The following is a 17,531-nucleotide window of genomic DNA, read 5'->3' on the forward strand; positions in this document are numbered from 1 at the left end:
ACAAAAAAAATTTAAAATTTTAAATTAAATTTAAAATAAAAAACTACTCAAGCTAAACCTGTGTAGCATCTTAACTAATTTGTTTCTTAAATATTCAGAAACTGGCTATCGCTATATGTGCATCAACACTAAAACAATAGATTTTTATAACATTATTTGATAGATTGTGTTCAATAAAGAAAAGAAGCTGGTTTTTAAAAATACATTTAAAAACAACACATCTTAGAGCTGTAATTACAATAACAGGATACCGTAAAATACCGGCCCATGCCAAGTAGGTTGTTTAAAAGTTGTCAAAAAGCAACTTCATGTATTAGAGAGAAATCTAACAAAAACATTTTAAATATATAAAAATACAATTTGAAAAATAAGACTTAAATATGTTTTATATGTTGCATATTGCAATATGTTTAAGTATAGGTAAATAAGATATCATTTCTGATTTTATGACCTGGACAGTCACACAATGCAGCATTCAACAGGTTTTGACTGTTTTACAGCTTTAAATGCAGCTCCTCCAATCAGAATTTTAAGTTAATAACACCGTTTTAAATGTGCCACTCAGTAATGATAATATACGTACATGAGATATAGACATTAGATGAGATTAGATGAAGTGTTCTTAGTTATTCAACTCATGAACTTTTAATATTTTAAAGCTCACCGGATTTAGAGACACGTGACATGAATTTTAACATTTGTGGTTTAAAGTTATATATATATTTTTTTACTACATAGAAAATTGAATGTATCTCACTGGAAAAGTGATAATGCCATTTTTCATCTTATTAAAGTAATTTTAATGCTAGTGGAATAAGAATTGTTGTACCTAATCTCACAAAAGAAGTTTTCTATATGATGTAATAGAAATAAAATAATAATAAAATAAAAATAAATAAAGAGTAAAATAATAAGTATCTTATTTGCTCCTCTATCTCTATGCAAAGCAAAACAATTCATGAGTTGGCATCCAGTTGGAAGGCACAATCATGAGCTTAGCATAGGACATGAAACAGAAGCAGAACACTAATAGTGTGAAGCCCCTGTAAAACCCATCGGATGATTGTGTGAATTGTACATGATGATTCTCATTTTTGGATGAACTTTCCATTTAATGTAACGCTGTGTAAAGTAGACATGTGACAGTGTTCCAACATTTCAGGCTTAATATTTAAATCATGATATGTAACAATGATAAAGCAGTAGACAGGTTGCTATATTCAAGAAAAGAAGGAAATGCAAAGGAGAAAGGATCAGAGAGATTAGAAGAAAGAGCTCTGGTGAGCATTAATACCCTTTAATAACCATGGCGACCTTGTGTGTTTGTGCAATCCTGTTAATTGATAAAGGCTGCTGCTGTCTGTACCACTTTCAAGTCTGTGCATCAAATAAATCAAAAGACAGGGGGCTTTTTAAGACATCAAAGAACTACAAGAATAAGTGTTTCAAATTATATCAGACAGGATTGTATGACTGAAACTCAATTGCATGTATAGAAGAATAGGAAACTAAAGAGTGTAAAATTGTATCTGAATTTCAACAGCTGCCTTCCAAAATTTCAGTTAAAAATGTAAACTACCAGTCAAAAGTTTGGAATTAAGATTCTTCATGTTTTTGAAAGAAGTCTCTTATCCTCAGCAAGGCTGTATTTACTTGATAAAAGACAGTAAAAACAATAATATTGTGAAATATTTTTTACAATTTAAAATAACTGTTTTCTATTTGAATTTAAATGAAAATGTAATGTTCCATTAAACAATTTGGAGACACAGAGCACTACACGGGAGCGGATGGGAATGGACCAATGAGGGCAGGAGTGAAATCATGTAAAAACCCAGAGTGCTAAAGGACAGCTTGCATCAATTAGACACAAGGCAAAGACAACAGAACTTGTGAGAAGCCATGTGCACATACTTGGCCTCATCCACCACCTCCACCTCTGCCTGCGCTGTGATTGGTGCGTTCGAGTGGGCCGCCAGTGGGTCATCTGCATTCAGTTCACCATTAGTTGAGCTCACCACCTGTGGCAAAAAGTAATGAATTAATTAAATTAATTAAAAGAAAAATACAATAAAAGAATTGGGTAGCCTCGGTGTAACAATGCTATTTTATTTAGATAGTTCAGTCATTTCCTCTACAGAAATTCCTTACACAACTGTGTATCTGTGCAAGTAACTATTGGAAGACAGTAATTGAGGAATATCATTTACTACCATACTTGCATCTGAAAGAGGATTTAGTGGCTGGTCATAAATTCCTGGTTAAATACAACTTAAACTTTATTCCCACTGAAAATCATTTCACTTTTAAAACTGAAAAAAAAAAAAAAAAGATAGAGGATTATACACTTACAATGGAAATCAATAGGGCCATGTATTGTAATGCTGTTTGCTCATTGTATGTTGATTATTCAAATTGAGTTTAACCTGGAAAATTTAAATGCTTCATTAAAAATTATTTTGCAATCAATCAAAAAAAAAAACACTACTTCAACATTTACCAATATAGCCATGCTATCATTTAAAAGCTAATGTTCTATTATTGACGTTGTACATCACATTAGATACATTAATGTACAGAACAGATAAAAATTCTCTAAAATCATAAAAAAAAAGTGTTACTTGAAAGACACTGATAAATATTTAATGAAATAAAACAAAAAAATTTAGATATTTTATTTCAGCTAGCTGTAAAAGGCAACATCTCATTTTTGTTCTACTTTTTTTTTTTTACTTGAAATAAACACTAAATCAAATATAAATAAAAAATGAACAAAAAAACGAATACAAATTACAAAAATACAAAACTAATAAGTTATTAATACAATTAAAGTGAAAGCAGAAAAAAATAAATAATTAAAAATAATTAAAAATATGAATATATATGAAGTTAATGATACTAAACTAACACTGGTGTACAGTGCCCCCAAAGTATTTGTACACTTAATGTAATACAATTTGGTTTATTATTTTGTCATATAATATATCTTTAGATATTATATAATTTCCTATAGTCCAATGAATAAATAAGCCATTTCTGATTATGCTCTAAGACTGTCAGCAGCATTTCTGAGTTGCTTCTGAGGCACCTACAGGATAAAAGTGAAGCAAGCAGCTCAAGGTGGTGAATCTGAAGGTTTGTCACTGTTTCAATCAAATATATGCATCACAATGCACTGCATAGTGCTTTGTGTACCATACCCCGTACAACAGGGGTTACATCATATTTTCCTGATAATCTCAGACTCTGTGTGACTACTTATGCTGGGTTTCATTCAACTCAATAAGTTGGAATTTACACCCTCATACTTGGAAAAAGTGATAGAATATGAAAATGTCACATTTCCAACCCCCTACTTGGAAAATTCCAAAAGAATGCTACTTGACAACACTCTTAAACAACTGAATGCTATACGGTTGGAATTCAGAAATGTTAAGTTGGATTATCTCACATTCAATTTTGAATGAAGCGCAGCATTACTACTTTTTTTTTCTTTTTAATAAGAATTAGAATTGCAAAAAGGGGAACTCATAGAGGAAGTGTTCTAGTCAAGTCTGAGAGCAGGTGGGGCGTGCTGCTGCAGATGGTTGTAGACATGAGCGCACACAGGAGGAGGAGTCGAGCGAGGGGTGAAGCTGTACCTGCACTGAGCCTCCGTGCCTGTCCGCTGCCAGGTGCGAGGTCAGGTAGGAGGAGTTTGTCTGACAGTTGGGCTGTACTTCCCAAGCTCCTCTGTGGTCGGAGATGGCCGTCTGCGTGGATGGAAGAGGTGCAGGAGGAGGCGCAGGAGGGGGGAGGTGTGGTGAGTGAGCGAGAGCAGGCGGAGTGAGGCCAGGTGGCATGCAGCACAATGCAGGAATGGAAATCAACAAGAAACAAAAAGAGCCAGTCAAAGCCAGGAAACAGCATTAGTGACTGTGGACTGTCGTCCAATCAAATCAAAAAGCAAACACCACAAAACAAACACAGAGAGACATGAAGAGAAAACTTTCTGAAAGCTGTTGAGTGCCAAGTGGACACTACATGCAGCAAATCCGGCATCCAACACTGAGATCGAATTGGAATATCTGACAGCATAATTTCAATAACTAAGAGAACTAAAGAATTCCACAGCTACGCACTGCATACAATACAACCAGATGGGTTATATTAATCTGCCATTTAATTGATCAAGACACCATTAACAGGGAGCTCAACATATTCAGTCAGACAGGAGAAACAATGAGAAAAGTACACACAAATCCAAATTTAATTTCTGAAATTCAGGTCAGTACAACCCCTGGTGCATAACTAGTGGGAAATGTGAAAGTGTTTTGTGGCGGAATCGGTGGAATCGCCTAGGGCTGTCAAAATAGCTGAAAAACTAAATTCGATTTTTTTTTTACTTAAATATGATTGTATTCGAATTTAAAATGCATAATAATTTCAGTTAGGGTGAAGCTTTTTGCTTCTCTTCTGAGGCCTCAAGATAAATATTACCGTATTCAAAGCATTAGAATACATGACTGTGAAAAAAACAACATATTTAAAATAATTTTTATGAACCAATTATTATTAATTAAGTTGCTTAAAGAACTATAAACCATACAGCGTCATGTATGCATGCATTGTTGAATAAATAAAAAGGGCGGAAAACCAGTCACACAGGATACATTTTTTTCATTTTTCATTTAAAACATGAGATGCAGTGGGATGGGGAACAAAAACCCAACATAAAGTCTTGAGATCTTTTTAGAAAAGTAAATTAAATTAATTTTACATGTCTATCTAAACATGCGGCTCTCTTGTGCGAGACGCGAGTCCAACGGTGTCCCTCTATAAAATGCGCGAAATATGCGTTCTGTGTGAACGGCTTGGTTTCAGTTTTGATGTAAACAAGATCTTCTCCACATTGATGTTCTCTCTTTTTTTTTTTTTTTTTTTGAAGTGGCTTCAACTGGATAGGCTAACATAACCTTGTAATGCAATGACACATCCATCGTCATCGCATCTCGTGCGCCACTGATAAAGATCAAGTATACTTCGGCCGTCCGCACACTGTCTGCATTATGTCCTTTTCATCATCCATGTACGGGCATTTTTTGAGACCGCGCGGATGGTGCGTGTACATTAGGTGAAAGATGAGACAGCAGCTACTGCGTGTCGAGCTCGTCCGCCTTTGAAAGTTGTGTAGACACGGCTGTGTGCGCGTGAGATGGAATGGAACACGGACTGTGAAGTACCGGGGCTCATAAGGCAGCTTCCTTAATGCACACCTAAAATGTGGATTTTTATTTGTCATTTTTATTTTATTTATTTATTTTTGACAGCCCTACAATCGCCTATGCGATTTTTTTGTTGCTGTGGACATTTTTAATCGTAAACACAGCCATGTTGAGGCCTGCAGTAAATGTTTTGCATTATGGCATTCCACTCTGCTTATTGTTTTTCGAAAATGTTGCACTCCTGTTTGTCATTGTGCACGTAAGTTCACGCCTATAAATCATCAGAAATATTGGTCTTTACATTCGTCCTGCCTGTTGTCCGTGGATTTACCTATATTTGGTGTTATTTGCCGTATAGAACTTATTTAGACATGCAAAATCTTAAATCTTAAAAATTTTACAATCGATTCAATGAACACTTGTTACTCAAATCAAACAGGATTTTTTTCACAAAAGTGACAACCCAAGAAAGCAAAGTAAACGGTCTCTCATTTGTAGGTTGCATTGATACCTAGTGGTGGATGCAAGTAAAACAGTATAACAGTACCTCATTTTTTTTCTTCTCACCTGAAATTCATGCAATAAACATGTTTTTGACAAAGATTTTAATTTGTTTGTGGTCTATATAGCCTGCATCAAAATGAGGTTTGCAATTATGCACCCGAAGGCACGGTTGAAGACACAGTCAGTGACATCACGATATGCTAATATGTTTAAATTCATACTTACGTCATCACCTTCGCCAAAAATTTCCTTTTTTTTTTTTACATTGAAACTTGAAAAAAAAATAAAAACAGACCGACCTACCGACCCTTTTTTTTTAATTTTTTTTTTACTGTTACTGCAAACCAAAATATTTTTAAGGATGGCCTAATTGAATATTTATATACATTGTAGACAGTTCTATGTACATCTGGAACACTGTTTCTAGACAAACGACCAAAAACACAGGGTACAACGGGGTTGAAGTGTGCTTTTCACTACTCATAGTTTATGACTACAGAAAAAATCTTTAATGACTTAGAATTCTAAATACATAGACATCACTATGGAGTTGGGTCGCCTTTGTTATAACAGCTTCCACACATCTAGGAAGGCTTTCCACAAGTATTTTTTGAGGGACATTTTGGCCATTCATCCAGTAGTAGCATTTGTGATGTCAGGCATTGATGTTGTATGAGAAGGCCTGGCTTGCAATCTCTGTTCCAGTTCATCCCAGACATGTTCGATGGGGTTAAGGTCCAGACTCTGTGTGGGCCAGTCAGGTTCTTTCACACTGAACTCATGTCTATGGACTTCGCAATTCGTAGTGCACTGGGGCACAGTCATGTTAAAATAGAAAAGCATAGTCCAAAATCTCTTTGTTAAGATTTCTCTTCCCTAAAAGTAAGTGTCCCACTGTTTTCACTGCTGTACACAACTCCATCTGACACTTGACATTGTACTTGGTGATGTGAGGATGACCCCACAAATGTGCATAAATGTTGACTGCATGGCAAGGTTTTGATTATATTAGGGATGCACGATCATGATTTTTCATGGCCGATTCCGATACCGATTTTTGTTACAAGCAAACTGGCTGATTCCGATACCGATTTCAGATTTTTTTTTTATTTATCTTTAAGCAACAAACAAGAAAGAAGGAAAGTGTGCATAAACAATGTTTATTTGGTATTTAATAGGCCAAACCTGCTTTTGGCTATTGAAAACAATAACCGTAACCATCTGAAATTAACGGCAGTAACTGCACATTAAGTATCCTACATTCAATACAAACATAGATGGTAAAATGTTTTTGAATTGGGTTGAAACTACATAGAACTGGCCTTAAATGAAAAGAATAACTGTAACCATGTGAAATTAAAGGCGACAAATGCATAGTTCTACAGTCCAAACAACACACATTCAATAAGAGGTTTCTTAATTAAGTGAAGTGTGAAGTGACATTCAGCCAAGTATGGTGACCCATACTCAGAATTTGTGCTCTGCATTTAACCCATCCGAAATGCACACACACAGAGCAGTGAACACACACACACACTGTGAGCACACACCCGGAGCAGTGGGCAGCCATTTATGCTGCGGCGCCCGGGGAGCAGTTGGGGGTTCAATGCCTTGCTCAAGGGCACCTAAGTCGTGGTATTGAAGGTGGAGAGAGAACTGTACATGCAATCCCCCCACCCACAATTCCTGCCAGCCCGGGACTCGAACTCACAACCTTTCGATTGGGAGTCCGACTCTCTAACCATTAGGCCACGACGTGTAGCTCTGCACTTCCAGTGCTGAAAACCTGCCAGTGTCCTACGCACAGATTTCGAAATACTTCCTCCCAAACGACATGATAGCGAATAATTACAATGTAGTATGTGCACGCGGGTGCACTTTTGGAAAAACCGGCCGAAAAAAGACCAAAAACCGGCCGATTGCCGATCGTGTATTTTAAGCAAAGTAAATAAATCAGTTCCGATTTATGGCTGGTCAACCGGTGCATCCCTAGATTATATATATATATATATATATATATATATATATATATATCTGAATTCAATAATTAAGAGGTGTGTCCCATTACTTTTGTCCACTGTATGTTTTTTCCTGAACATTAATGAAGCACTACATTTTATGGGAAAACAAACTGTACACATTTAATAGATGGCCTTGGAGTAAAAGGTTCTTTAGCATGGGGCAAAAGGTACTCAGTATTGATACAAATAACTATATATTTCTATTTATATCTAAAGTAATGTTTCATATAATATTAAAGTTAATGCTTGTTCAAATTTTTTATTTTGATAAAATATATATTTGTTCAATAAATAATGTCATTAAAACACTACGATGACAACACTATGGAAGTCAATGGTTACCAACAACCATTTGTTTACCCACATTTTTCAAAATATATTTTGGGTTCAACAGAATAAAAAAATGAATATAGGTTTTGAACAACATAAGTTAATGACTTAAGCTAATTTTATTGATTTTCCTTTGCAACAAATATATTACATTTGAAAACACAATTTAATAAAATTAGCACTGAATCAACTTTGCGTTGCTGTCCACGATCGCATCAAGGATCAGACAAATTGACCTGCTAAACCCCATAACTTATCGGCAAGTCTATAAAAATGCATTGCATTAATTTAAGACTTTTGTGGCAAAATTTGTGCTCCTGTGAATAGGTCTCGATATGCCCCAATTAGTGATGCGGTGCCCTCTAAACCGACTCACAAAACACCAGAGCCTCCACCAAACTGATGAGGCATGTGTCTTTCAGCCAAGGATTTCTAAATACATCTGCACTCCTCTTCCCTCACAAGAATTATAAGAATATAGATATACACTGGATTCAAATCACTGGAAAGACCATAAATATATAGTCAAGACATCTTAAAAGAACAATTTAGCCAGAAATGAAAGCAGTCATCACTTCATTATCTCACCTCTACCTCTATCACCCCATATCTTGGTCTTTGCAAAACCAACAAAAAGGAAAAATCTGATTTTTGGTTGACTTTAATCCTTGACCTAATGCAAGCACTAATTTGAGTGCATTCCAAATTCAAAAACTTCTGCAAAAATCTTTTCTGAGCCAAAATAAAATTTTCGCTTTAGCAGATGAGTTTGAAACAGGGCAAGTTTGTGAAATGTGCAAAGCGGATTTGCTCTTGCAAACGTAAGAGAGAGGCAGAAAAAGCACTTTAAAGAAACTTGCAAATGAATCAATACAAAAATAGTCTCCAGACTCCATAGTTTTATGAACTTCTATTCCAAGCATGCACTATGAGCCATGATATGCTAAAGCAGTGCATGCTGTCGCAGCCAGCTGCTGAACGAGTGAGTCTGATTTTGATTTAAGCTATATATACTGCTGCAGAAACCCTCTAAAATCAACTCCACCATGTCTCTGTTCAGCATTCTTGAGCAAATGTCATGAAAACATGTCTAGGCCATAATTTCACTCTAAAATTAAATCAAAACTCATTAAAATATATGCAATTTATGCATGTGGTGATTACGAAGTGAAAAATGACCCAGACTTGTTTTGTAAGATTGACCCATTAGGTATAGGCTAAATAGGATTTACTTTTAATAAATGGGTGTGTGAACTGAAACGTGAACATAGGGCATTTTCTCTTTCTGTTCTCGTATTAAAGACAAAGTTCACCAATCATAAGCTTTCTTAATGATTCAAAAGATTCAAAAGATTACCTGATTCCTTAAGGGCTGGTGCTGGGAGGGTCTGTCTCTGTGTGCATGGCTCTCACGCGTGATGGCAGATGCCCCTGAGTCCACGTGGACCGACCCCACCGGTGTGGGCTGACAAAGACACACCAAAACACAGAACATCAGTGTAAGGTGAGCTAGCTCTGCATCCGACAAATATATGCAGCAACATTACACTGTCTTGCAGAGGTGGGTAATTTTTAGCCACTTTTTATTTATTCTCTAATAGGGGTGGGACAAGATATATTATGGAAATATATCATTGTCCTTCTCCGTGCTAAATGGATTTCCCTGCTCACAGTGTCTCTACTTCATGGCTTCTCAGGGTGGCGCTCAACACAGTCACAGTCTAATAGGCTTTTTAACGGGATGGCTTTTACACCATTTTTAGGACAAACTAATTTGACCGAGTACGCGATACGCAAAAACTGTGTCATTTGCACGTGCTTTAAAGCCCTGCCATTTAAACATTGAATTTGCATGATGTTCTGACGTAGTTTTTTTTCTGAGCGCATACACTTAAAAGACTGTCAAACAGCACCTGATTACTGGACTAAGTGAACTTTAACATCTGATTTCGCTAAAGGCCCGTTCACACAAAGCACGATAACTATAAAGATAACGATAAAGATAAAGCTCTAAAAATCATTTGCAATATTAAAGAATAGCAGTCCACACCACAACAATAAAGGCACAATGAAACCATATCGTTGGAATCCATTTCAGAATTATTATTTTTTTCCAGCTGATGAACAATAAAAACATTGACAGCTAATCAGAATCCATCCAGCTGTAACGAGCTCGAGAATTTAAAGCAGCAAACCCATGTGCGCTTAGAATAAACAGAGGATATTGTTCGCTGGTGTGGACGCTAATATTGTTATCTTTATAGTTATTGCTCTTGGTGTGAACAGGCCTTAATACTTTCAAAAACACATGAGATTTACATATAAACACTGTTGGTTATGTCTAAAGTGAAAGTAAACCGTGCCTGAGAAATACATGCCTGTATTAATTTATTTCTTGTGCTGAATGCCGAATGAAATTGAGTATCAGTTGCTGGTCCCCATTAACTTTGACAAAAGGAGAAAAATACTATAGAAGTCACTGGGGACCAGCAACTGCTTGGTTACTCACATTCTTCAAAATAACTTTCACATTCAACAGAAGAAAGAAACTTGAGTGAGTAAATCATAGAATTTTCATTTTTGCAGATTTTTTGCAGACTTTTTTGCAGTTTGTACTTGAATATAGAGAAAGCCTGCACTTAACTTTTTTTACAGGCATTTTGTTTTCATAGTTAGACATATCATGATGTATCATTATAGGATTGTCTAGCAATATATTGCAGAATTGCTGTATTGTGATATTATCGATATCGTGAGCCATGCATCATATCGTATCGTGAGGTACCTTGTGATTCCCATTCCTATTCTCTACGCATTACAATGTACATTACACTGAATATTCAATCTGAGGAAAAATTATTACAAATGGTAATGAATTTTTATGCTAACAGAATTGCATTATTAGCTAAGCTACTGTTCATGCTAACATCACAAGTTTTTTGGAGTCAACTGAGGGTATGAGTTGCTACCCATGTTACCCAAACTGTTTCAAGGCAGGTTAAATTATGGATATGACCTATGTAGTGAGGTGCTAGAATAGGGCTAGTGTGAGTGGAAAGCATAAATTCTTTATGAAGATGACATTGACTCACAATCTGTCTGCCAACCCAGTCGTAAGAGTAATCAAAGGTATATCCTTTTCGTTCAAACAACTCCGTAAACAAGGTCCGCAAGTATTCGTAATCTGGCTTCTCAAAGAAATCCAACCGCCGGACATAGCGTAGATAAGTGGCCATCTCCTCTGAAAACACAAAGGAGGAAAAAGTTACAATGACAGTAATCAATAAATAAGAGCAAAGGGAACCCTGGTCTTAAAGTCAACATATGACAGGCTTCAACAATCCATTTTATTTCTGCAATGTGATGTGCTGTTTTCCACATGGTTGCTGAAAAAGTTACTGCATTTGGGTTACGGCTTACGAAGTATGAAGCTGTGTGCAATGCCTGAACTTTTGTAACCAACTAGTCGACTAGTCTAACAAACCCCCAGAAGACAGTCAACAGTCAACTCCGCAGAACATGTTTTAACTGCTCCAGAGTCCAGTGGCACGGTGCTTTACACAACTCCATCTGACACTTTACATTGTACTTGGTAATGTGAGTATGACCCCACAAGTGTTTGTAAATGCTGACTGCAAAGCCAGGTTTTCATTTCATATATCTGAATTAATTAAAAGGTGCATCCCATTACTTTTTTCAACTGTATTTTTTTTACTGAACATTAATGAAGCACCACATTCTGTGGGAAAACAAATCATAAAGTCGATTATGCAGTTTAAATCTCGTAAATATTTAATAGATGGCCATACTTGGAGTAAAAGGTTCTTTAGCATGAGGCAAAATGCAGCAGTATTGATACAAATACTTTATCTAAATAATTGTTTCATATAATATTCATAAAATTGTTTCATAAAATAAGTTAATGCTTGTTCAAAGTCATGTCAAAAATTGAAATGTCGGACTGCTATTATTATCATGTCAATTTTTTGTGCTAGCTGACTAGTCTAACAAACTCCCAGAAGAAAATCTGTATATGCAATCTATTTATAATAGATATCTATGAATCAAATAGTCAAATCCTATACTGAATGCCACTGAAAAATAAGCCATAATATATATATATATATATATATATATATATATATATATATATATATATATATATATATATATATATATATATATATATATATATATATATATATATATATTGTTTCCAACACTCATAACAAATCAGAATATTAGAATGATTTCTAAATGATCATGTGATAGACTGGATGTTACATGTGACACTGAAGGCTGGAGTAATGATGCTGAAAATTCAGCTTTGCATCACAGGAATAATTTTTTTTAAGTATATTCAAATAGAAAACTATTATTTTAAGTTGTAATAATATTTCACAATATTACTGTTTTTTCTGTATTTTTGATCAAATAAATGCAGGCTTGATGAACAGAAGAAACTTCTTTCAAAAACATTAAAAATAGTAATGTTTCCAAACTTTTGGTCTGTACTGTATATGTATATGTTTATCTATATCTATATATATATATATATATACATACATACAGTCGTGGCCAAAAGTTTTGAGAATTACATAAATATTAGTTTTCAAAAAGTTTGCTGTGAAACTGCTTTTAGATCTTTGTTTCAGTTGTTTCTGTGATGTACTGAAATATAATTACAAGCACTTCATACGTTTCAAAGGCTTTTATCGACAATTACATGACATTTATGCAAAGAGTCAGTATTTGCAGTGTTGGCCCTTCTTTTTCAGGATCTCTGCAAATCGACTGGACATGCTCTCAATCAACTTCTGGGCCAAATCCTGACTGATAGCAACCCATTCTTTCATAATCACTTCTTGGAGATTGTCAGAATTAGTGGGTTTTTGTTTGTCCACCCGCCTCTTGAGGATTGACCACAAGTTCTCAATGGGATTAAGATCTGGGGAGTTTTCAGGCCATGGACCCAAAATTTCAACATTCTGGTCCCTGAGCCACTTAGTTATCACTTTTGCCTTGGCACGGTGCTCCATCGTGCTGGAAAATGCATTGTTCTTCACCAAACTGTTGTTGGATTGTTGGAAGAAGTTGCTGTTGGAGGGTGTTTTGGTACCATTCTTTATTCATGGCTGTGTTTTTGGGCAGAATTGTGAGTGAGCACACTCCCTTGGATGAGAAGCAACCCCACACATGAATGGTGTCAGGATGCTTTACTGTTGGCATGACACAGGACTGATGGTAGCGCTCACCTTTTCTTCTCCGGACAAGCCTTTTTCCAGATGCCCCAAACAATCGGAAAGGGGCTTCATCGGAGAATATGACTTTGCCCCAGTCCTCAGCAATCCATTCACTATACTTTCTGCAGAAGATCATTCTGTCCCTGATGTTTTTTTTGGAAAGAAGTGGCTTCTTTGCTGCCCTTCTTGACACCAGGCCATCTTCCAAAAGTCTTGGCCTCACTGTGCGTGCAGATGCGCTCACACCTGCCTGCTGCCATTCCTGAGCAAGCTCTGCACAGGTGGCACTCTGATCCCGCAGCTGAATCCTCTTTAGGAGACGATCCTGTCGCTTACTGGACTTTCTTGGACGCCCTGAAGCCTTCTTTACAAGAATTGAACCTCTTTCCTTGAAGTTCTTGATGATCCTATAAATTGTTGATTTAGGTGCAATCTTAGTAGCCACAATATCCCTGCCTGTGAATCCATTTTTATGCAACGCAATGATGGCTGCACGCGTTTCTTTGCAGGTCACCATGGTTAACAATGGAAGAACAACGATTTCAAGCATCACCCTCCTTTTAACATGTCAAGTCTGCCATTCTAACCCAATCAGCCTGACATAATGATCTCCAGCCTTGTTAACAAGACGATTACTGAAATGATCTCAGCAGGTCCTTTAATGACAGCAATGAAATGCAGTGGAAAGGTTTTTTTTGGGATTAAGTTAATTTTCATGGCAAAGAAGGTATTGAAATTATAATATGCAAATTGCTATTATAAAAACTTAAGCAGCTTTTCCAATTTCCAGTATTTATGTAATTCTCAAAATTTTTGGCCACGACTGTATATATATATATATATATATATAAAAACACACACACACACACATATATATACATACATACATACATACATACATATATATATATATATATATATATATATATATATATATATATATATATATATATATATATATATATATATATATATATATAAAAACATATACATATATACACACACACACACAATGTGCGTGCCTTACATTATGATTAATGTAGGCTACAATCAATTTAAAGTGAAAGTACATGACGTGGCAATGTATGGTAACCCATACTCAGAATTTGTGAACAATACTCAGGCAGACTGTGGCATTTAAATGGATGGTCAATTGGTACTAAGGGGCTCACAGTGGTCCAAGAAAATATCCCCCACACCATTACACAACCAGCAGCAGCCTGAACTATTGTTACAAGGCCGGATGGATGCATGCTTTCATGTTGTTTCTGCCTAATTTTGACTCTACCATCTGAATGTTGCAGCAGAAATCAAGAACCATCAGACAAGACAACCTTTTTTTTTAATCTTCTATTGTCCAATAGACAAAGACAAACCAAAATTGCAGCCTCAGTTTCAGTTCTTAGCTGACAACAGTGAGAGAAGTTGAACAGCTATACCAAAAAAGTGGCCAGTGGGTGAGTCTATTTATTAAATTCAACTGATTTAATAGACAGTGACCAATAAGTAAAACATAAGCCTATTATAAAGTAAATATACACGACAGCAGCAAAATTACAAGAAAAGCATGGCATGTACCATGTTTAAGTGTAGTGTTCAGTATAGGATCTGTTGTTGTCCAGTAAGCATTCATGTTTCCCTTTTAAACCGGTATAAAATTTCATAACTGTATTGTCCCTTATCTCAAGCATATACTAAAACTTGCTTAACCTACAAGTGGACATTTCTCTGAACCTGCCGTGAGTTATGAGAAAATTACTGCATTCAAGCTTTAAGGCAATATAAGAAAGAAATTTGCACTCCAGATATATATAAACAACATATCATTTTTTTAAAGTATCATTAACATGACAGTATTCTGAAGCAGCAGCCATATAATTTAGTCGACTAGTCTTGCACATCCCTATTATAAAGAAACTTGATATTTCCTTTGGCATACTGTGCACTTCTGAATCGCTCGCACACAAGACCAGGAATGTGCATGAAAAGTGTAAATGCTGTCAAATTTGATTTTATGTCGACTTTAAGATTAGCTGATTACAAGTGAAGTACTTGATGGGGGTCTCACCAGGAAAATTCTCACAGAGAACCTCAATGGGAGTGTTACGCTTTGTGTCCCCAATCTTCTGGTAACGTTCTTTCAGTGTGTCAGCCTGCAAAGCACAAAACAACAACGTCTCATTTTCAAGAACTAAATTGGTAACAGTTTTATTGGCTCGAACATGCTAGTTCAACATACTTTTAGTCCCTGCCAAGGGAGACTACCCCGGAGGAAATACATGAACATGTGACCCAAAGCCTCGAGGTCATCCCTCCGACTTTGCTCTAAAAAAAAAAGTAAATAAAATAGTTACATGTACACAATAACAAATCTGGTTCAGATTTGATTTGCTTAACTATTAATATTAATAAAATTAATTATGCCATGAGTTGACCAAATAATTGACCAAAACAAAGAAGATTCCATTCATCTACAGAACCATTTTTGTCTATCCAGTTAGAGTCAATGCAACAAAGATTTTGAACACAACTGTGCTTGCTTGATGATGTTTGATCTTGTGTATCAAGCACATGCATTTGAGCTTCTGCGTTTACCCATAATTCTTGCATTCTACAGTAGGTATTTCTTTAAAGGAACTGGTTCATGATTCCCAACCCTATTAAACAGCCATTCAAGAAGCCACATAAAGCGTGAGGATAGTGACATGCTAAATTTAATGTTAAGTCCATTTTAGGATCAGACTAGGGAGGTATCTAACACTTACCTTTCCCTAAGTGTGTATTAATAGACATGTATCGAGCTGTGCCGGTAAGGCTCTTGTGCTCCCGGTAAGGAATGTGTTTTTTGGTTTCTGGGTCGATGTATTCTTTCGCAAGGCCAAAGTCTATGATGTGAATGATGTGCTCCTTCTTGTTTCCTTGTCGACCAATGAGGAAGTTCTCTGGCTTCACGTCCCTATAGATGAGGTTTTTAGAATGCACATACTCCATGCGGGAAATCTAGGGAAATTGAACACAAGACTCACATTACACACTTAGATTGCAAACCATCATCCAATGATATGCAAGCACTTCTCACCCAGGTGCCACACTGCTCTTTACCCACAGAAGCTTCTCAGAGGGCCTGTGCACTCACCAGCTGAATGGCGATCATCAGGACGGTCTTGAGGGAGAATGTTCGGTCACACAGGTCAAAGAGATCCTCAAGACTGGGGCCGAGCAACTCCAGAACCATGGCATTGTATTTCCCACAGGGTCCAAAATAGTAGACCTGAGGCAGACCCTCTACTTTTAAAAGAAAAACACAAGAAAATGACAGAAACATTAACTACACTTGTCATAACATTCTCTCTTTAATGGTTAAGTGTGTACTTTTTATGAAATTATGACTATAAAAAGAGATGGCTTGGATTAAAGCAACTTATTCCTCCAACCACTAGACGGCAGGACTGTGAGAACTATGCAATTGGGTGAATATGTAAATGAAGCTGTAACTTTGAATGCTTGCAATCAAACATGAATTACTGCAAGAAACCTTAATTTCATGTTTTCATGAAAATCTAAGATTTTGATGTTTTATTCTACAACATAAAAAAAACTTTTTACTCTCAAAAAGGGTGGTGGCTAAGAAGTGGCTAGTTTTTTTATACAGCGTGTGCCATTGTAAAGACTCTAAGTCTATCCCTCAAAGTTGATAAAGTCAATATGTCATCTAACCTAAGCATTTTGACATTAAAGCCCCTTTCACACTGCCATTCTGGCAAATACACAGGTAAAGTGTTGCGGCAACTGTTCCCGGGTCACTAGTTTTTGAACTTTCACACTGCCAGTGATTACCTGGGATATGTGCGTGCTTTCACACACAACCCGTAAAGATCCCGTAACGACACGTGACATCAGGGTGTGACGTGTAATGTACGAGTCGAAAACGTTAGGCACGTTATACTTTCACTGAAGCAAGCGAGCGATCTCGGCGTCAGCGCGGAAAGTGAGGAACTAACTGATCTCTGCTTCATTACAGTTTGCAAATTTTTTCGTCGCGAACGTTGATGTTCCTTCAAAACAACCGGTAAAAGAGTCGCGCGATAACGTGCGTCATCACTTCGAGACGGCATTAGATCTGGCTTTTGTTCACACAGCACTCGTCCCGGGTTGAACCCGGCAATGTTACTAGGTCCCCGACCCGGGTTCAATGCCGGAATCAATCCCGGGACGTGGTTGCTTTCACA

General features: G+C 36.5%; 1 protein-coding gene across 10 annotated transcripts in view; it reads right to left on the reverse strand.

Moving 5' to 3' along the window:
• LOC132110108 (casein kinase I) overlaps positions 1-17,531 on the reverse strand; it is a 62,361-nt gene that overhangs the window by 4,489 nt on the left and 40,341 nt on the right. For 4 of the 10 annotated variants that reach the window (XM_059516703.1, XM_059516728.1, XM_059516718.1 and 1 more), the window contains exons 5-12: positions 16,439-16,590; positions 16,068-16,302; positions 15,542-15,627; positions 15,371-15,455; positions 11,152-11,300; positions 9,417-9,524; positions 3,642-3,752; positions 1,915-2,021 (exon numbers count right to left, since the gene is read on the reverse strand). In XM_059516703.1, the coding sequence (XP_059372686.1) occupies positions 1,915-2,021; positions 3,642-3,752; positions 9,417-9,524; positions 11,152-11,300; positions 15,371-15,455; positions 15,542-15,627; positions 16,068-16,302; positions 16,439-16,590 (1,033 nt within the window). The remainder of the gene's footprint in view (positions 1-1,914; positions 2,022-3,641; positions 3,753-9,416; positions 9,525-11,151; positions 11,301-15,370; positions 15,456-15,541; positions 15,628-16,067; positions 16,303-16,438; positions 16,591-17,531) is intronic. The other 6 variants (XM_059516724.1, XM_059516734.1, XM_059516749.1 and 3 more) reach the window with 3 other exon arrangements.

The sequence above is a fragment of the Carassius carassius genome, chromosome 2 (assembly GCF_963082965.1).
Source record: "Carassius carassius chromosome 2, fCarCar2.1, whole genome shotgun sequence".
Lineage (NCBI taxonomy): Eukaryota > Metazoa > Chordata > Actinopteri > Cypriniformes > Cyprinidae > Carassius > Carassius carassius.